The sequence below is a fragment of the Spermophilus citellus genome (genome assembly GCF_964194105.1).
Source record: "Spermophilus citellus genome assembly, chromosome: 8".
NCBI lineage: Eukaryota > Metazoa > Chordata > Mammalia > Rodentia > Sciuridae > Spermophilus > Spermophilus citellus.
This window is the reverse complement of record NC_138189.1, coordinates 38143802-38166095: the sequence shown is the minus strand read 5'-3', so window position 1 is coordinate 38166095 and position 22294 is coordinate 38143802. Positions and strand designations below refer to the sequence as shown.

At 35.6% G+C, this 22294-nt stretch overlaps 1 protein-coding gene across 1 annotated transcript in view; it reads right to left on the bottom strand.

The window, feature by feature from the left end:
• GABRB1 (gamma-aminobutyric acid type A receptor subunit beta1) overlaps nucleotides 1–22294 on the bottom strand; it is a gene marked incomplete at its 3' end in the record, with an annotated part of 379047 nt that overhangs the window by 17303 nt on the left and 339450 nt on the right. Inside the window, exons 6-8 of the mRNA XM_081304484.1 lie at nucleotides 6555–6692; nucleotides 6303–6455; nucleotides 2901–3145 (exon numbers count right to left, since the gene is read on the bottom strand). Coding sequence (XP_081160610.1) covers nucleotides 2901–3145; nucleotides 6303–6455; nucleotides 6555–6692 — 536 coding nt within the window. The remainder of the gene's footprint in view (nucleotides 1–2900; nucleotides 3146–6302; nucleotides 6456–6554; nucleotides 6693–22294) is intronic.

The window sequence follows — 22294 nt, the reverse complement described above, 5'->3', positions numbered from 1 at the left end:
TCAGTCTATAGCCAGCAAGCTTCATTCCTCAGGGGTCAGGTGAGGCTGAATTGGGGCAGAATAGTGTGGCAAAGGGAAGTGGCTCACATGGTAATCAGGAGAGAGAGAGAGAGAGAGAGAGAGAGAGAGAGAGAGAGAGAGAGAGAGAGAGAGAGAGAAGAGAGACTCCACTTTCCAGATACAAATATATATCCCAAAGCCACACCCCCAATGCCCTACTTCCTCCAGCCACATCTTACCTCCCTTCAATTACCATCCAGTTGTCCTGTTAAGTGACTAATTAACTGATTGGGTTAAGCCTCTCACAACCAAATTCTTTCTCCTTTGAAGTTTTAGGGACACTTTTGGGGACACCTCGCATTCAAACCATAACACAATCACGCCCATCCACTCCTTTTCTATCTATCACTAACTACTGGCAACCACTAACTAATTCATTATCTCTGTAGATTGGTTATTTCAGGAATATTATATAAATGGAATTACATGGCACATAATTTTTTTAAAGTTCATAACCCACTTGAATCAAAATGTGAAATATGATATGTCAAGAACTATGTAATGTTTTGAACAACCAACGATAAAAAAAAACAAAAGTAAAAAAAAAAAGATTGCTCCTTAGATCCATCCAAGTTGTTGCATGCATCAATAATTTATTCCTTTTTATTGAGATAGTATTCTATGGTATGAATGTACTGCAGATTGTTTCATCATTTACCTATTTCGGGATACTTTGGCTATTTCCAATTCTGGGCTATATCTTACAGACTGTAAATATATTAATTGTAGTTATTTTATAGTATCTATCTTTTAAGCCAGTATTGGAGGCTTCTGAAGGCATACTTCTATTGACTAAATATTTTCTCTTGGAATCTGATCACATTTTCCTGTTTCTTCTCATGTTAGTGATTTTTGATTATATAATGATGCACTGTAGAGACTGGGTTATGTTATCTTTGCGGAAGAATGTTGGACTTTATTTTGGTAGGCAACTCTATTCCCAACACATCACCTGGAATATGAAGAGACTTGGTTTCCTGTGTGTTAGGATGGGTCTGTTTTCATTTTTCCCTTAATCTCAGGGATTACCTTATTACTTGATTCTCTTGATTTAGCCTTTACTCCTAAAATGTGATTATTTGGGGGTTTTAATGGACACCCTAATGTGATTACCATGTCCCCTAAATAGGCAAGAATCAAATTCCAAATTTTGACTCCTATATGGTAGATAGAAAACTAAAATATCTTTTTTTTAAAAAAAAATTTCAGCCTTTAGCTGTCTTTCCTCTGGGTTTCTTGGCATTTTACCTGTACCTTTGTAAATCAAGAATGGAAGGGAAGTTTGTGTTCAGCTTTTGAATATCTGTTATGGCTCACTTTCTAAAAATGTCAAGAACCCTGTAGTATCAAATTTCATGCTTTGACTTCTCCAACAAATAAAACTGCAGTTTTCTGTTGAATTCCCTGGTCCCCCACCTCAGTTAGATTGGGGAGAAGCCTTAGAGGACAAACACAGATTATGGTTCATTCAGTAGAGTTAATCATATTTTGACTTTCTCAGGTTTTTAAGCAGAATTTTAAAAAGTTTCTTTCTTAGTATTTATAGTTTTTATCTATAAGAAAGTTTGTCTGAACCAAACTATTCTGCCTTAACATGCTATCTGTTTGCTTTGGTTTTGAATTTGGGTATTTTTGTCTGTTTCTGTGAGAAGCATTTATGGAGTTCCTACTCTAGCTTTCCATGTTTTGGTTCTAGTCTATGGTTGTAACCACCGTGCATTATGGGCTCATCGCTACATAGTAGTGTAGGTGTATTGACTCTATTTCTCTCATTTATTTAACAAGCAGATCTGGCACCATTCTTTCACATACAATTTTATAGAAAGTTCCAGGCCTACATGTGTATTGGTTTAGATATGGTTTAAGCATGTCCCCCAGTGGTTCATGTGTTGGAGCTTGGTTCTTAGTGTGGCAATGTTGGAAGTTGGGACCTTTAAGAGGTGGGGCCTAGTGGGAGGTGGTTAGGTTAACTGAAGATTCTGCCTTCAGAAGGGGCTGTGGGACTCCTGAATTGCTCTTTGGTTTCCTGCTTTGCGATGTGATCACTTCCTCCTTCATGCATTTCTACCATCCATGATAGTGTTAGAGCTAGTGCTATGCTGTTTGGACTTTCAGCATCAAAAAGTATGAGCTAATAGAGTAGGGAGGAAGACCATGAGAAGAAGATTACCACTAAATAGGGAAGAGAGGTGGGAGAGAATGGGAGGGAGAAGGGGAATTGCACAGAAGATGGAAGGAGAGCCTCATCGTTATACAAAATACATGTATGATGATGTGAGGGGGAAGAAGAAAAAAAAGAGAGAGAAATGTGTTACATTAGATTGGGTAGAGAGAGGTTATGGGAGGGGAGAGGAGAGGAGGGGGGATAGAAAGGACAGCAGAATAAAATAGACACTAGTATTGCTGTATGTATATACGTGCCCGTATAACCAATGTGATTCTGCAACCTGTACACTTGGAAAAATGAGGATTCATACCCCATTTGATTCAAATGTATGATATGTCAAGATCATTGTATTGTCATAAGCAACTAATAAAACAAACAAATGACAAAAAAAACCCAAAAGTATGAGCTAAATAAACTTATTTTCTTTATAAGGCTAGCCTGCCTTCAGTTATTTTATTATAATAATGAAAAACTAAAACACTGTTTTTAATCTATATAACTGTCAATCTAAGTTCTTCAATCCTTTGTTTCCAAATATATAAAATGAAGAGTTGATTAAGTTTTATTAATGATAAACTAGTATTTTGTAAATATTTTTCTGCTATGGGAGCACTGTATAACATGATGCTGATAAATTTAGGTGGCACATTGTTAGGAATATTTAATGCATTACCTGGACTTTATTCATCTCCAGTTTGTTCTTCTCATTGGCACTCTGGTCTTGTTTGCTAGCTCCCTTTTTCTGAGGGCCTTTCCCAAAGAAGATGTAATTTACAAAGGCATATTCCAGCAAAGCCAGGAAAACAAACACAAAGCAACCCATCAGGTAAATGTCAATCGCTTTGACATAAGGGATCTTTGGCAGGGTCTCCCTGAGATGAGTGCTGATGGTTGTCATTGTCAGCACAGTGGTGATTCCTGTAAAACAGAAGGACAAAACTTAGCTGAAAGTCAACTATGTGAAGTTGTCCTTTTTGGAATTGAGAGGACAGATTCCATTCCTTTACTGTGCCCCAGAAGGAAAGCAGCAATATGATAAACCATTGGACAAAAAGGCATATATATTGAAATAGACAAAAAATCCTGTAGACTCCCTCAATTATCCATTAATAAATCATAAAACAGAATGTGTAGTTAATGGAGGGTTGGCAATATTTTAAAAAATGCACTAAGGTTAAAAAAAGTAGATGAAGAGTCAGATCAAAGTCCCATTGGATGCCTACTGTCCAATGTACCTCATTCCATTCCATCTTTTCTCTCTCAATTTCTTGCTTACCACCCCACTAATCCCCACAGCAGCTACTATGAAATTGAAAGTGAGTGACCAGTGTGAGGAGATTGTCATTGTCCCAAGAATCTACAATACACCCAACTCACAAGGCAGACTTGCATTTAAAAATAATGCATCTTTTACATCTGGTTGTGCTGTTTACATTCCTTCTTGAGCTTGCATCTTCATAAGCTTTTAGCACATAAATATTGAACACTTCTGCTTCATGATCAATACAGAATCAGAGGCCATCAAGATAGGCAACTGACTTGTCTTTTTTTTTCTACCTTTTTCCATGACTATATTTACTGCCTTATATTGATTAATAAGCAATACCTGGAAAACCTACAAAATAAATGTTTTTGTGGTTTATCTAGAAATAATACACAAAATATTGCTGTTATTTTTGGTGAAGAAAATCAATTTTGTATAATTTACTTCAATCAAAATAAAATGTGAGTTTTGAAAAAAAAACATAAGGCACCATTCATAGTAATATGTCACCAAATGAAGAAACATGAAGAAGTTTGTGATTTGCAACAAATATTTGATTTATGTATTTTCCAGATATAATATAGTCCTGTTGCTTTAGTTTTTCAAATATTATCTCTAGTTTTTTTTTTTATTCCAGAGCCCAGAACAAATTAGTGCCCTGATGTCAGGATGAAGTATCTTAAAAAAAATAGAGCTTTGATTTGTTAAAAGAAATCTAAGACTGTAAACTCATAAAAGGAAGATTTTTAAAATTTACTTGGTTAAATGCATGATTGCTAATAGTGTAATAGTTGTGTTGCTGAATAATGAATATTTTGTGTTGATGGTGGTGATTATGAAATAATTGGGAAAATATAAAATAAAAAAGAAGTTGGAATCTTGTGTAGATAGTTTGATACTTACATTACACATTCTTACAGTGTTTTACAATTTTAAGTGCCTACAGTTATGAATTATTTTCTCTGGCTGTCATAACAGCTCACTGTGATTAGTGGGCTATATTATTTGTGGGAAACACATTATTTCTGTTTTAACCTGAGTGAATAGAAATTCTATGATTAGTTATTTTGCTGATGGTTTCCAAGCTAAAGGGCAAAAAAAAAAAAAAAAAAAAAAAAAAAAAACCACAATAAAATGTTTAAAAAACAGCAGTTAAAATAAACACAGAGATATAAGAAGGTAATAAATGAGACTTGATGGAAGTCTTTAAAAATAAAGACAGGAAGTGTGAGATGGATAGAAAGACAAAGGGTCACTAACAAAGGGAATGGGAGATAGCAAAAGAAAACAAGAGAAGATAGTTCACACTCATTTGGCAGAGTGTTCTAGATGTATAGATTCCTTCTTTGACTATTCAACTTTTCTAAAAAACATAGTCTATATATTTTTATTAGTGTATCATAGTTATATATAATTTGGGGGTTCATTGTGACATAATCACACATGCATGAAATATAATTTGCTCCACTTCAGACTTCAGTATTGCCTCTATCACTCCCTGTCTCCCTCCTGTTCCCCTTCCTCTACTTTACTGACCTTTCCTTTATTTGTTAAAGGTTTTTTAAAATTGGTGTGTTGTAGATATATATAAAAGTGAAATCCATACAAATGGTATATTCTTACAAGCGCATAGAATAGTTTGGTCAATTCATTCCACTGTTCCTCTCTTTACCTGTCAACTTTTTGAAGATTGGATAAAATAGAAAGTCAGGTCTACTACATGAAAGCTAAACTAGTTCAGATCATTGATTAATTCAAATGTGCAGGACTGATGAAATGCCATTATCTCATTTTTTTTGGAAGAAAACTTTAAATTTCATCTAGTATAATTCTAGTTAATGTGTTTGACAGAAATTTACAGATTTACTAATTTTATTTCTGCTTTTATTCTTTGATTTGAAGTTTATGAAAATAATCTCCAGAAAAGTGATCACCACAATGACTGAGGGTCAAATGTTGAGGGAGATCTGTACAATAGCTCTTTCATCAGACACATCTTAACACACTCTAACTTTCCAAGAAACCATTTAAAGTCTCAAACATAGGCTTTCAGCTTCCAGCTTCCAGCAATTACTCAACAACAGCAAGATTAATTCTGAATTCTGTTCCTCCAGAAAGGAAACAATTTTTTATTTTGTCATGATCACAGATCATTAATATAGTAGATAAATTGTGCCTTATTCAATATAATAACCTCCCTTTAAACGAGACTCATTTTGGTTGTTTTAACCCTGGTGAATATTCTTCAGGGGTAGCATTTCCCAACAATTAATGGACCTTGGTTAATGGTCACAAGGTTTAGCTTTTATTTATTTATTTATTTATTAAAAAAAATCTTTTTTTAGTTACCCATGGACCTTTATTTTATTTATATGTGGTACTGAGAATTGAACCCAGTGCCTCACACATGCCAGGCAAGTGCTCTGCCACCAAGCCACAAACCCAGCCCCAAGGTTTAGCTTTTCTCCAATAATTTTTGAAAACAATGAATTGTGTTTTCAGCAGAGAAACAAGGAACAAAAAGAAAGTCATCAAGAAGTTGGTAAAAATTAGTGTAATGAGAATTTAAAAAATATACTTCACAAAGCACTGACATAATGGGAAACATACTCTAGGATTTTTTTTGTGTGTTTTTTTTGTAAAATGTCATTGTAAATGTGCTTATACTTAGATGTTTTATATCTAAGTACTCTTCTGGCAATCTACTTCTTTGGTTTGCTGTAAGAGAGTTCTTACCTATGATTCCTAATATTGGTTATTTGTTTGAAGGTACTACTCATTAACTGCAAAAAAATACTGGGAATGCATTACCTAGTGCAACTCTGGCTGCAGATGCATCATAATTGATCCAAAAAGACACCCAGGACAGAATTGTAATCAGCGTAGAAGGCATGTAGGTTTGCAAAATGAAGTAGCCAATGTTTCTCTTTAGACGGAAACTTAGTGACAGTCGTGGATATGCCCCTGAGTTGGAAAAAGAAAATGAAAAAAATATCAAATCATCATTGATTGTAGTTATCTTCTTCCTTTCAAATAGTGTTTCTTTAGGCAAAACTTCCTCACCTGTTGTGAACTCCACCTTCTTGGACACCATCTTGTAGTCAACAATTGAAAACTGAGGAAGCTCAATTTTATTAACTCCTGTTACTGCTCCTTCTCCTCCATTCCAGTAAAACTCAATGTCATCAGTGGTATAGCCATCTGAAATGGAGAAACAGTCCATTTACACAGAGTTCAGTTGGTCTAGAAATTCATTTTGAAGACATTTTTGGAGCCAGAGGGAATATTCTCAGCAAATGATTGTGAAGTAGCATTGCTTTAAATTAAGTTGGCATACAGATCTCATGAGGAATGCTGTTTCTGATGAATTGGTAGTGGCTACATTGGGAATGCATCTGGCTTTAGTAGACATAAGATCTAGATTGTGCTGGGTGTGGTCGTATATGCTTGTAATCTCAGACTCAGGAGACTGAGGCAGGAGGATTGCGAGTTCAAGGGCATTCTTAGCTACTTAATGAGACTTTGTCTCAAAATAAAAAATAAGAAGGATTTAGCTCAGTGGTAAAGTGCCCCTGGGTTCAATCTCCAGTACAAAAAAAAAAATCAAGATCGCTTAGTGATATCTGAAGATATCACTGTTGCATATCTATTGTATATTTATTTTCATTATGTTTATCAATGGGCACTCTGGTTAAAGTGAAGGGCAGCTGGATTCCAGGTATTTGGAAATGGATTTTGGCTATGCATTACATAGCAACAACAACAACAGCAGCAACAAGTAATAATTATCCAGCACATGTTGGCTAAAAGGGAGACAGAAAGAACAAATGAATGGAATATAGTGGAAGAACAAATTTGTACATATCTATTAAATGATCAAGATATTAAAAATGTATTTCTTTTAGAAAAGTAGTGAAGTTTATATTCTTATCCTTTAACTATAGCAATATTATTATAGCTAATTTACAGGTAAAAATTTTAGGAAATGTATCAATTCCTGATAATACTTTGATATTTCCATACTCCTGAGGGTAAGCTTTAGCTAATATGTAGGGAATTGTAGACAGCAGGAAAAGGGTCCACCTTGAAGTCTTTGTCATGGAAAGTCCTATGTCAATGGCTTATTTTTTTCCTCCCAGTCTACTCACACTTGCCAGTGGTCAGGCTGTGTTATAGTTGTGGATAAGAATAACTTGCATAATAAGAATGCATAAATATATTTAAAAATATAAAAGTAATTTGAAGTATATTTAAGATCACAATTTTCTCTTTTTACCAGTTAGAGACAAAGAAAAGCTTTATAAGTTCATTTTCCTTTTATACTCACTTCAAATGAAAAAGTATCGAATCTTTTGTTTCCCTCAGAATTACTGAGGCTTGTGTTTCAAAGGTAACCTATAAGCTCTTTGTAGTAGACATCATACTGACTGACTTTTGATTAAAGCAATAGCACTTTTTCAAGAGATAAAAAAAGTGCTTAAAATTTGGAAGTTGAATTCCAAGTGCCAAGGGGTGACCACTAAACTTATTATTGCAGGAATGAAAGAAACTACTCTCCCTCCAAGCTACCTCCTTTTATTTTTTTTTTAAAGGGAAAACAAAGCTGCCTCGTCTTTACTGCTTTAAACAGTTCTAATTCTTCTTCAAAAAGCTGTTTTGAATTCTTATCTCTGAACTTATTGAACTCATGACCATTTTGTATATGTTGCTTTTTGGACCTTGTAAAGGTTACCATTTACAGTAAGATGCTTCAGTGTATTTTATTTCTCTTTAAACTATCTCTTTCTAGATCCAAAAATTTGCCCCCTCTTAAAAGGCTAATAATTTTCTATATCCAATAATCCATCCTACAATGACCCAAACACAGAAATAGAAGATATCTGCTTTTAGTTATAATTGCTGATGTCTCAGGGACTGTGCGATCCTCTTTACCTACTGGATTTAGCACAATCTACATGAGGCTAATTGGCATACTGGGGATTTATGACAAGGTTGGGTATGACTGTGAGATAGTTCTTAACATCTCCTTGAGAATCTGATAAGAACCTATGAATAAACTACATAGAAAAAAAAACTAGACTGCTTATATTTGTCTATAGATAGATGGATAATCTCCATGTCCAGGAATGAAAAAAGTTGTTTGATAATTTTAGGCTTAGTATGTTAACTAGGTGATAAATTACAACCTTGAGGTAGTCTTTGAACTGTAGGAACCTAAGAGAAAAATATTAAGTACCAGTTAGAGTTGAGAGTCAGAGATAGTGTGCAGTCTGGGGTTGAGAGGGGAAAAGGAAGTGGGTAAGCCAATCAGCACCCCTTGTTATCTACCACTTGTGAGGAGAGCAGAGTACTTCACTATCTCACCATGAAAAAAGCTGGAAAATGACAACCAATCCATGCAGATTTTAACAGTAGAGTAGTCCCCCTTTATCTGCAGTCTCATTTTTTTTGTAAGTTCAGTTACCCACAACTGTGATCTGAAAGTATTAAATGGAAAATTCCAGAAATATAGATTTTAAATTGCACACTGTTCTTAGGAGCATGATGAAATTCCATGCCTTCCTGCTTCTTCTTGCCAACACATAAATCATCTCTTGGTCCAGCCTCTCCATGCTGCACTGTGCATGCTGCCCTCCTGTTAGTCCCTTAGTAACCATCTCAGTTATCAGATCCCCTGTGATGGCACTGCGGTACTTATGTTCAGGAAACCTTTTCTGAGAGACAGCGAGAGAGACCGAATTCACATAGATTCATTACAATTTATTGTTATAATTGTTTTACGTTATTATTGTTAGTTGCTGACTGTGTCTAATTTAGAAGTTAAACTTTATCATAGGTGTATATGTATAGGAAAAACACAGTATCTACAGAGCTTAATATGATCCACAGTTTCAGACACTCACTGGGGGTCTTGGAACATATTTCCCTGCAGATAAGGAAGGACTATTGTATTCAACAATTCATGCAGTCAGTGGTCTATGTCTTTGTTTCCAGGCTCGATTGCACTTTGTTTAACTAAAACCAGTTAGACATAGTGTTCAAGGCACTGAGATAATTACAGATGATTTGGGGGAAAAAGGAATGCTCACTGCATTTCAGGTAGATGCTTGAGTTCTCATGGGAACAATAATGGCAACTGGATCCAAAGTAAAGAATAGAGGCCTAGGAATACACTATTATTCAAAGGTTACACAAGAACATTTTGCCACTGAGAGAGAACATCAATTTACTCACACCTAAACAACCTATTTAGCAAAGGTTTTCCTTTATGAACTAGTGACTTCACACAGTGTCTCAGAGCCTGAACACTTGGATACCAATGATGTTGTTTCCTAGCAACAAAAACTACACAGAAGCTCTCAAAATTTTCTCTCAGCCCTTGGGGACTTCTTAGTGGTGCAGAAAGTACAGATAAAATTATGTTGATGTCACTGGATGAAGATTCACAGGGCTAGTATAATGTAGAAGTATCTGGATGTTAGTGTCCTTTGCTATTCAAAACATTTTCTTTTGGATGCATTTTCTAATTTGAAATTAAAATTTTTCCCTACTGTGCTTTTTAAAAATTTTTAAAAATTTCTTTTAGTTTTATTATATATGTATATATATAATTTAATGATATAACTAATTAAATTTCTTTTAATTAGTTATGACAGTAGAATGCATTTATGTATTTTGATTATATCATACATAGATGGGATATATTTCTCATTTTTCTGAGTGTACATGTTGCAGAATCATATTGGTCATGTAGTCACATATATACATACAATAATAATTTCTGTTTAATTCTACTATCTTTCCTATCCTCACATTCCCTCCTCTCCCCTCCTATCACTTCCCTCTACCTAATCTAAGGTAATGCTATTTTTCCCTAGTGCCCCCTCCCCACCTTATCGTGAATTAGCATCCGCATATTAGAGAAAACATTTGGCCTTTGGTTTTGTGGGATTGGTTTATTTTGCTTAGCATGATATTCTCCAACTCCAGCCATTTACTGCCAAATGTCATAATTTCACTCTTCTTTAAAGCTGAGTAATATTCCATTGAGTATATATAACACATTTTTTGAATCCATTCATCTATTCATGGACACCTAGGTTGGTTCCATAGTCTAGCTATTGTGAAATGAGCTAGATGATAAATTACAACATTGATGTTGCTGCATTACTATAGTATGCTGATTTTAAGTCCTGTGAGTATAGGCCAAGGAATGGGATAGCTGGGTCAAATGATGGCTCCATTACCAGTTTTTTGAGGAATCTCCATACTGCTTTCCATAGTGGTTGCACCAATTTGCAGTCCCACCAGCAATGTATGAGAGTACCCTTTTCACTACATCCTTGGCAACATTAATTGTTGCCTGTATTCTTGATGATGGCCATTATGACAGGAGTGAGATGAAATCTTAAGAGTAGTTTTGATTTGCATTTCTCTAATTGCTAGAGATGTTGAACATTTTTTCATATATTTATTGATCAATTGTATTTCTTCTTCTGTGAAGTTCCTGTTCAGTTCCTTAGCCCATTTATTGATTGGGTTATGTGTTTGTTGTTTTTTTTATGTTAAGTTTTTTGAGTTTTTTATATATCCTAGAGATTAATGCTTTATTGAAAGTGCATGTGGTAAAGATTTTCTCCCAATCTGTAGGCTCTCTCCACATATTATTAATTGTTTCTTTTGCTAAGAAGAAGCTTTTTAATTTGAATCCATTTCATTTATTAATTCTTGATTTTACTTTTTGTGCTTTAGGAGTCTTGTTAAGAATGTCAGATCCTAGGCTGATGTGGTGAAGATTTGGGCCTATTTTTTCCTTCTCTTAGGCAGAGGATCTCTGTTCTAGTGCCTATGTCTTTGATCCACTTTGAAATGATTTTTGTGCAGGGTGAAAAATAGAGGTTTAGTTTCATTTTGCTACATATGGATTTCCAGTTTTGTCAGCACCATTTGTTGAACAGGCTATCTTTTCTCCAGTGAATGTTTTTGGCACCCTTGTCAAGTATGAGACAACTGTATCTGTGAGGGTTTGTCTCTGTGTTCTCTATTCTGTACCATTGGTCTACAAGCCTATTTTGGTGCCAATACTATGTCATTTTTGTTACTATAGCTCTGTAGTATAGTTTAAGGTCTGGTATTGTGATGCCTCCTTTTTTCACTTTTCTTGCTAAAGATTGCTTTAGCTATTCTGAGTCTCTTATTTTTGCAACTAAATTTCATGATTGCTTTTTCAGTTTCTATGAAGAATACCATTGGGATTTTAATAGGATTTGCTCTTGATCTCAGACTTCCCAACCTTCAGAGCTGTGACCAATACATTTCTGTTCATTAGCAATTATTAGTTTGGGGTACTCTCTTATGGCAGCACAGAACAGATGCAGGCCTAAAACAATTACCTCACAGCAGCTTCCCTGGGATAAATTAATTGCTTGGGAATAGGCATATGACCTAAATTGGTCCAGGCTACAGAAGCCCAGGACTTTATTCAGTAGTTGGAAGAGAGATGATGTCTCTCTCTCTTTTAGCTGTTGCAAACAATAAATCCGGAGTGCAGGGTGGCTGGTCCAGATTATAAGACCATTCCCTATTTATATGACATTAGTTGAACTTGGTTAAAATGTCCTAAATCACACTCAGAGTCAGCATTTCAACCTACTGAAATCAACATCATAGTCTGCCATTCCCTACTCTTCCCACATTCCTCCTACTCTTCCCACATGAGGGAAGAAATAGGAACTTATCCACATCTCTGCCCTTGTATCTGTTACTCTTTACATTATAGAATTATTAGATATTTGTGATTGTGCATCTCAGAAGCCAAGCAGAAAGTCACTTAGGTCTCATTATTCCAGATCTGCTACAGCAATTATTATGAAGGTTACAATGAATTTCTTTCTCACCCATCTATGAAGCTCCATGATATCTTGATATCATTAGGAGCAACAAATAAACCACAGAGCTCAGATTTTGAGAGCATTCTCACACTTAAATATAAATCTATGCAACAATCCATTTAATGTCTGACTCCCTGCCTGAGTGGTCTTCCAGGCCCTAGGGTAGTAATCTCACATTTTATCAATCAACTGGGTAATCATGGTTTTAGATAATTATTAGAAAATCTGTCCTTGCAATAAATTTAAAATCAATCTTGTGAACATTCATCATCCAAATCTTGTCTAACCTTTATAATCATAGAAAATAAACCCAGCAGTTTGTACATAATGGCATCTCCTGGTTTTGAGAACCTCTGATACTTCCTTTCTGTTTTTCTCTTCAGGCTCTGTTTCTTCCAATTTTGTGCTTAGTCTTATTAAGCTCTTTTTTCTGTTCAGTAGTTTCCAGTTTGCTTATTATGCCCCTTGAAGTATAGAGTTGAGAGGCAGTCATTCTACCTTGTTTTATCTACCCCTTTTTGGGTCATTTGGCTTCATGTCTGTTATTTGCCAGACCTACACCAACGTTAATTCTGCTCTTGTTATTAAACTACTCATGACCGATATAAGAACTAAGCAGCACCAAGATTTAGAATTGCATCGTGTTCTTAGATTTGAGATCTTAGAATCAGGCATATTTTCTGATTTCTTAAGCAGCCTCTGAAAAGTTCTTGCATTTCTAACCAGATCCAGGACTCAATGCAGGATCAAAATATTTAGTACTCTCCTCACTCCACTCATGCCTTGGCATCTGATATATTTGGCCAAGTGCAGACTCTCAAAATGACATTTTTAGAGTCTTAATATTTCACATCTGACTGTTCACAGTGCGTAGACCATTAATAATCTTTGTCCAAACTAGATCATGCCCATGAAAACACTTAGATCCTAGACATATATTTAAAGATTATCACACACAATGTTGAACAGAATTTACCTGCCACTATAACTTACTGAATCACAGCTGACTTGTTAACATAATGTCATGTTAGTATTCATATTGTATTTTTCTTTATGTATTTTGAAGCCAACAATTTGAGAACCTTGAGGAGCTTGTAGCATGTAGTGATGGATACAATTTTGAAAGACATGCCTTTTACTATAATTCCTTTGATTGAGACAAATGTAAGATGGCAGATACAAAAAGAAAATGTTTTCAAGGTCTGAGCTCTGCGGTTCTTTTGTTGCTCCTAAGGATATCAATATATCACGGATCAAGGTATCTAAATGGTTTGGTTGATCCTTGGACACCAATGGGGCTCTGGTGTGATGGCTAAGATCTCCTCCCTAGCTTTCTTTACTTGGATTATATCCAGCTTCTCCTAAATTTCCCACTTGCTGGAAATCCCACTGTTATGATCAGAACTCCTGACCTGATCATGGCCCATCCTAATTTCTAAATTTTCTAACCATCAGTAATTTCTCAAAATGAAATTGCCAGGCTGGACTACATGTAACAAATTATACTCTTGGTCTACCCAGCTGTGCTCTCTGGGAACAATTTCTTGTCTGACCCTATTCTGACCGCTACCATTTTTCTTGCTCCATGGTGCCGAGGGCCCTATGTGCTGTATCCTGGTACTGTCCAATTCATGCTATTCTTGGTGTGGTTTGCTAGTAAAGACCAGGACATTTCTTATTCTAGTCACTGGTTTTCTAATACAGTAACATAGGTTCAGTTAACTTTTTTAAGTCAAATGAATTTTTCCATTTGGAATTAAGTGTAGAATCTAATATTATCCCCGTTAAATTTTATCTAATTAAGTTTGACTCACTGTTTTAGCCTACTGAATTTTTCATTTGTTTGTTTGTTGTTTGGATTCTGATTTGCTCATCTTCCTAGTTTCATGTTATCTATTTTGAAAGACATGCCTTTTACCATAATCCCTTTGATTGAGACAAATGTGGGATGGCAGAGACAAGAAGAGAGCCCTGTAACTCTGCTGGTGACATCCCTCTGGGCTTCTAGTAAAAGACTTCAAGTAGCACTTTGTGGGATGACACCACTGCTTTCCAATTTAACATTTGCCTCTTTGTTTTGTCCTTGAGTATGCTTATCTACATCTGTCATGCTTTCTTGATTCACTTATTGTTAAGTCCTATCAAATATGAAAGTGAGATTTGTTTTGACTTGTTTTTAGAGAAATCACCATAGACTACTAATTCCCTTGCTATGGGCTTGAGTTTTTCCTGGACTGCATTAATCTCATTGGCCTGCACATCTGCAAATCTTGCCTTTCTTACCTTCTGGAACAATGGACTGGTATATTTCATTCTAATAACACCAACAGCCATGTGGTGTGCTAACATCAGGCTCATTTAAAAAACTTCCCCCCATGATGTCCAGCTTCCTTTAATAAATGCTAATTAATCTATATTGCATTAATTTATGCAGGTGAATATATTTTAGGGAAATTATTGTCCAAACATCAGAAATAAGGTAACTTTATTTTTTTGCCTTATTGCCAAATCAATGGTGAAATAAAAGATGATCACACATGGAAATATTAATCCTACTATTAAATATTTGTCTTGATATGCTTGTTACCAATAAAATTTTCTCAATACAAAAGCCTTAGGCCATCCATCTAATAGCCAAAAAAGATAATAATTTATGTCTCAGAAAAAAAATCCCTTCTCCATATATTTCTGTGGCATAATAAGAAATAATGTGTTTGTTCTGTGTCCTTTGTTTGTGACACAGATCTCCTAAATCCCTTGGAATTTTCTGGTTGTCAAGAGCATTGTTGTTCAATGAGATGATTCTGCTGAGCCCCCAGACAGTTTCACAATTGGGGTAAATTGCAAAACAATAACAGTGAAACAAAACCTCAAACTTTCAGCCTAGCGCCAGCCCCTGGAGAGGAAAGAGGGTCTAGAGAGTGAGTTAATAATCAATCATGCCTAATGATGAAACCCCCAGGTAAACCCTAGATGATGGGTTTTAGAGAGCTTCTGGGCTGGTGAGCACACCCAGGTGCTGGGAGGGTGGCACCTCTGAAGGACATGCAAGCTCTGCACCCCCTTCCCCACCCAGACATACCTGGCTGTTTGCCTCTCTCCAGTTTCCCTCTAACCTGGGTGTTGGGGAAATCCCCCACCCCCAACACCCAGGGTGGAGGGGACTTTATACAAAATATCATAGTATAAAATAAATTCTTTTCCTGAACTCTGAGAGCAGTTCCAGCTAATTATCAAATATGTGAGCAGGTGTGTGAGAACCTCCAGTCTGTGACCAGATGAGATAGAGGTGTGGCTAGCCTGGGATCCGATATTCAAGACTGGCATCTGAAGTGAAGGCAGTCTTGTGGGACCTAACTCTTAAACCTGTGGAGTCTGAAACTAACTCTGGGTACTTAGTGTCAGAATTGAACTGAATTTTTGGACCCAGTTAGTGTGAGAATAATCTGTAGATTTTCTATCAGAAGTGTGGTGAGTGAAAGCAGTTCAGAATTTTCAATTATGTTAACAATTACGGTATAGATTTTTCTGGACTACCTCCCCGTCAGATTTCTTTTACAGACTTGAAACCATTTTATCTTGTCTATACATTTAAAGAACATTCTGATTCCTTGTATCTCTCTCCTTTAAACAATTACTTGGTTGAAAGGTGGGAATAAATTGGGACTATTATCTCTCATTCTAATGTCTGCAAAGATATGGGTACAACCTTCTAAAAGAGGTGAATTTCACAGAACTGCAATCAAATAAAGCACGTACTCCTTGTAAAGTTGCTAAGAAATCTGTTTCAAAATGTGGGAGACTTTTTACTCAATATTGCTGTCACAGAATGGAGAGGGCCTTGCCTTTGATGAGGTCGGGGGTTATTGTGATTGGATGTCACTTCTGCTAGTAAGTTCTGCTCTTATTAAAACTCCTCTCTACTTTAAAACAGCTGTTAGGTTGTAGGCAAAATCCTTTATGATGATATTCTCCAAAAAGTGAAATGACCACAATAACTTTGACATATGTAAAAAAAAATTAACCTTATAAGAGAATCTAAACAAGTGTATCAATATCAAATGTTATCTAAAATAATTTTAAAATATGACTTAAGATTGGGTGTTGTTTAAAAATGCCCGATCTATTTGGAATTGTTAAAGTTGTGCATCATTGGTTATTGGAAAGAATCAAAAATCAATCAGGACTAGTTTAGAGAGGGAAATCACTTCTACTCTTGATAACCACTTAATAAGCAAATGTGTCTTTAATTTACTCAAGCATAAAGTACCTCTGAAGACAAAATAGACTATAAATAAGTAAATAGAAACCAAGGTAATTATCCAGATAACTTAAATGTACTATTTTAACATTAATGATTGTGGTATTTTGGCTCTGAATTCCAGGTTAATAGTTTGGGCAACAGTTTCAGTTGTCTAATTTATTTTTATTTCCACTTTATATTTGAAATGTGGGAAATTATTTAGAATATGATTATCATATTTTTTATTTTAGAGATATGGCTTCCTAGTTTTATTGTTTGTGAACCCACCCTTGAGTGGTTTTTTTTTGTTTTATTTTATTAAATTATATTTTCTTCTCTTTCGTGTTGAGGGGATCACTTTTCACTTAGAAATTCTGATGACCAAAGGTAGCAATTTGTCAATAAAGCACATTAGAAAATCCATTAAAATCTATTTCCGACACACAATCAACTAACACCAGTCATTGTATAATGTTAAGAGAAAACAATAAAAATGTTCGTGTGTATACCTAATCAAGAATATGTATGGATAGTTAATAGTGATTATTTGTGTATGTTAGTATTATGGATCATTTTGTTTCAAAAATTTATGTGATGAACATCTAATGATTTTGAAATTGAGACTTCAATAAGTTATTTTTATGTTCTAGAATTTGCCTAAATATATTTAGGGAAAGTAAATGTCAAATCCATGAAAATTTTTCAAACAACCTGTAGAGGGCACTCAAGACCTTTCAGATCATTTGGCAGAAACTCCAGATAGCCTCTGAAGATTTTATTCCTTTGTGTTAGAGGAGTTTTTTTGATTTTTCTATGATGATTTTAACTTTGGATCACTGATTATCACAATATTTTATTTTGAAGTTTATTTTTATTAAATGATGCTAGAACAATTAGGTTTAATATACCTTGTCATAAATTCAGATTTTCAAATAGGAATGTATTTAAATACATGCAACTGTAATTGATTACTAAAGTATTTGTAACAAGTGACCTGTTTTGGTATATTTAAAGCTTAAGTTATAATATTTTCACTGACATCTTTCAAAGGACATCCTGAGTTATTTTAGCTATGCAGATGTATTAACACAAATCATAACAAATGATATGATCCATTCTTCACATCTCTCACTTATGATTATACATAGCTAGTAGTAATAAAATATGTCAACTGAAAAAATCACTACATCAAGCCAGAGCTAGCTTTTCATCCTTATTAACTTGTTTTCCTAGATCCTAGTTTCTCTTAGGTTGAATTTATGATTTTAGTCTCATATCTCTTATTCACTCACAGATAACATGTTTTGAAACCCACTCAATTCAGTTTCTAAATCTGATGCCTTTCCCATCTCTGAAAGTATGTGGTTCCTGCCCTGGATTTTTGCAAATGTATTGTATACTACCTATAATAATCATGTAGTACCAAGCTCTTGTATCTAAAAAAGAAAGTGGATTTTATTTCCCAGCAAGACAGTTTTTCTCTGGCAGTATTCTGCTGTCTTTCAGCATCCCATGTTATTTGGATCTCTTCTACGATCAGGTTGGATAGCCTTTGCAACTAAAAGGCTGTGAGCTTTTGTGGCTCACAAATGATTATGTGTTATTGTATAATTTTTTGGCTTTTGAAATCCATGTGAATAGAATGTTGTAGAACTGACAGTTCACAGTTGTTTGTATCTATAGCTTATCTGTGCTCATTCCCAAGTGCTAGATTGGTGTCACAGAGGTTATTGTGGTAGGCATGTTGGACACATTAATATCTGTGTTTTAAAAATTGCATTGTGTCTGGGCATGATGGAAAAAAAACTTATCCGATTATTATATGGTTTTGCTGGAATTGAGTTTTCATTTGGTGTAATTTGGCAGTTACATTGAGGTGGCTTGCTGCCATTTTATTTATGTTGAAGGTTTTATTTCAGATGCCCATGAAATAGGAAGACAGGCAAAGACAAATTCATCTTTAGAGTTGCCTGGTGTAGAATAATTTGGGAATAGCCAGTTGTAAAGGGCATTACTGTGCAGCTTTTGCCCAATCTCAGGCATGGGAAGAAAAGCAGTGATTATAATTTTCACTTTTCAGGTGGGCAAAATGAAAGTGCAGACTTTCATGACCTGATTGGGAAGGCTGAATGCTTCCAAGTTTCTATCTGTGGAAATGGGGCCAATAATTTGTGCTACCTGACTCATAGGGAAGATAAAAAAGGTCATTTTACAAAGTTACAGGTGCAGAGTGCTTCTTAGAAGCAATCCATCATCAAAACACTTAGAAGCATTACACAAGCATCACATGTTGCTTCAGAATGGGTGAGAGCAGTGGTTCTAAAGTGGATTTCCACTGCTAGCGCACCTTTGTCTATTTTTGGTTGTCATAATTGAGGGAGGGTTGCTACTGTTATCTAGTAGGTAGAGGTCAGAGGTGCTGCTAAACTTCTTACAACTGTCAGTGGCCCACAAGAAAGAATTATCCAGCTCAACACATCAATAGTGCCAATGTTGAGAGCCCTGATCCATTGCTATTGGATGCTGTGGTGGGCACAATGGTTCATGTTAAAACCATTTGTATTGGTGATATCATAAGTGGTGCATAATGATGCCTAAATTTATTCTAAGGGGACAGAAATTTTAGGAAAGGGAGATGCTGAGTCATTTTGTAATCAAGTCACAAATAGAATTTCTTCACCATGTTTCAAGTGCTTTTTCTTTCACACACCCTAGACAGTAAGTACAATGGTGATCACACACTTTTGGGGTGGGGTACAGGGAAAAGGGGTCATTGGAGAGCCCAAATAATAAGCATGATGAATCCTTTACTTTTTATTTTAAAAAGAAATTAGCCTGAAAGTAAGATAAAAAAAGATGTTTACACTTTTAAGATGCCTGAAGAATCCTCTTCATTCTGAACTCTCCCAACTCATACATTGGTTAAAGACATTTCAGGGAAGAGGTAAGGGGGTAGAGAAGTAGGGAGGAAAGAAGAGTCAGATTTGAAATTTGGAAGGCTTCTGTTTGTGTCCCCTCAAGATGGGTTCTGTTGTGGTAGTCTGATATTAGATAGCCTCTTTATAGTTCTGAGATATCTAGAACCTATAGGAAATCCCCAAACCCAATAACAAAACCCAACAAACCCCCATTAGAACACGGAAATATACCCTAATAGACATTTCTCAAAGAAAAAATAAAAATGGGCAATGGCCATATGAAAAACAAAATGTTCAACATCACTAATCATCAGGGAGACACAAATCAAAACTACAATGAGATATCACCTCACTCCAGTGTGAATGTCTATCAGAAAAAGACAAAAAACAAATGCTGGCGAGAAGATGGAGAAAAAGGAACTTTAGCACATAGCACATATGGGAATATAATTGAGTACAGCCACTGTGGAAAACAGTATGGAGGTTCTTCAAAAAATTGAAAAAAGAGCCACCACGTGACCCAGCAATCCCACTACAGCATATATAGCCAAAAGAAATTAGTGCATCAGAGAGACATCTGCACCTGCATACTTATTGCAGCAGTATTCATAAAAGCTGAGAAGTGGAAACAACCTAAATGTTTATCACCTGATGAATGAATGAGGAAAAGTGATACATATACACCATGGAATACTATTCAGCCATTAAAAGATGAAATCCATTCAAGAGCTTTGTAATGTTGTGAACAACCAATAAAAAAAAAAGATGAAATCCTGTCATTTGTGACAGTATGGATGGAAGTGGAGATTATTGTGTTTAGTGAAATAAGCCTGGTGCATAAAGCTGAGAACCGCATGATCTCACACTTACATGGAATCTAAAAAAGTTTATCTCATAGCAATTAAGAGCAGCATTATGATCACCAGAGGCTGGGGAGGGTGGGGTGAGGGAGGGAAAGGGAGAGTTTGATCAATAGTTGCTAGGTGAGCACTCTCCTGCTGAGCCATAACCCCAGCTCCAAGAAAAGAAGTTCAAGGCATGAGTAGACACCAGCCTTGTAGAGGAGGCAATTTGTTCCACCACTGGTAGAAGAGACAGGGTGGCCTGTTAATTCTGTTGAATGCCAGGATAATTTTGTCCTTACAGTGGGTTTATGAAAATTGGGTAGGATTTTAGAGAGACCCTGGTTGCAAATGAGCACTGGGAAAGGACCATGGTCCTGGAAGAAATCTCAGACTCACCTCATTGAGAGATGGCCCTTGTCAGGTATCAAAGACCAGTGAGGTTTAAGCCACTCTGGTTACTAATTTTCATTTCAAAAGGAAGATTTTTGACAAGGATGCTTTTCTAGAGCTTAGAGCAGTTAGTACTCCTTGGAATTCTTTGAGAAATTCCATATAAATATTTATCCTTGCAACTCCACGGTTTGGCTACTTCTTCCCTGTTGAAGTTACCTTTTACTAAAAGCTGTTATTACTTGGCAGGCAACTGCTTGATGACTCTTGGTTAAAGGCTCCATTATAGCAGATCTTTTAATTTGGAGGCAAGTAACATGCATTGCAAGAAATTTCAGAGTAGTTGTTATATAAAGAATATGTATAGAGAATTAGAAATTCTGCTCCAGAATAAACCCTGGAGATAAACAGTAGTCATTAACCACTCTATGTTGAAAGCATCCATGTCTCCTTGTGATCATATTCACAGCTGCCCTCAATTTAATATCTGTCATGGGTCAGATACAGAGACAGGCACTTTACATACATGAGCACATCCTTCCATCCTTACAGAGGCATTTGGGAAGAAATTATCATCTCCATTCTAAACATTACAAAACTGAGGCTCAGAAAGTTTAAGTGACATGGCCACCAGCCCAGTGTTCATTTTCTCCAAAATATTTCTTCCCTACCACTCTGCCTAGTTTTATACTAATTAGTTTATACTACTAGTTCTTAACTTTCAGTTTCATGCCATAGGAAGAATTATTCTGTATCTTATTAGGTAGAAAGACTTGATACTTGGGCATTTGGGGATCTAAAATAGCATTAAAAAATTTTTGGAGCATTATAGTTATACATAATAATTAGGTTCAGTTTTACAAAATCACAGTGCATCCCTGATGCCCCCCATTTTCTTTCCATTGACCCCCCCCCCCAACTTCCACTTCCTCTATCCTGATCTTCCTTTCACTTTATCTATTTTTGGTTGATGCTTTATAGATATATATAAAGATGGAATTCACTGTGGCATATTTATAATGCATATAGCATGATTTTGATAAATTCATTCCATATTCCCCCCTTCCCTTTTGATCTTCTTCTACTCCACTGATCCTCACTCTATTTTTATGATATCCAAACTCCTCCAGCCACCCTGCCTTTCCCTTCATTTTGCTTTAGCTTCCACATATGAGAGAAAACATTCAATCCTTGATTTTTTGAGTCTGGTTTATTTCACTTAGCATTATGTTCTCTATTTACATCTATTTACCAACAAATGCCATAATTTCATTCTTTGTTACAGCTGAGTAAAACTCTATTGTGTTTGTACACCGTATTTTCTTTTTTTCTTTTTTTTTATTGGATGTTCACAACTTTACAAAGCTCATGACAAATCATATTTCATAAATTAGAATCAGTTGGGTTATGAACTCCCATTTTTTCCCAAATACAGATTGCAGAATCACATCGGTTACACATCACATTTTTACATACTGCCATAATAGTGACTGTTGTATTCTGCTACTTTTCCTAT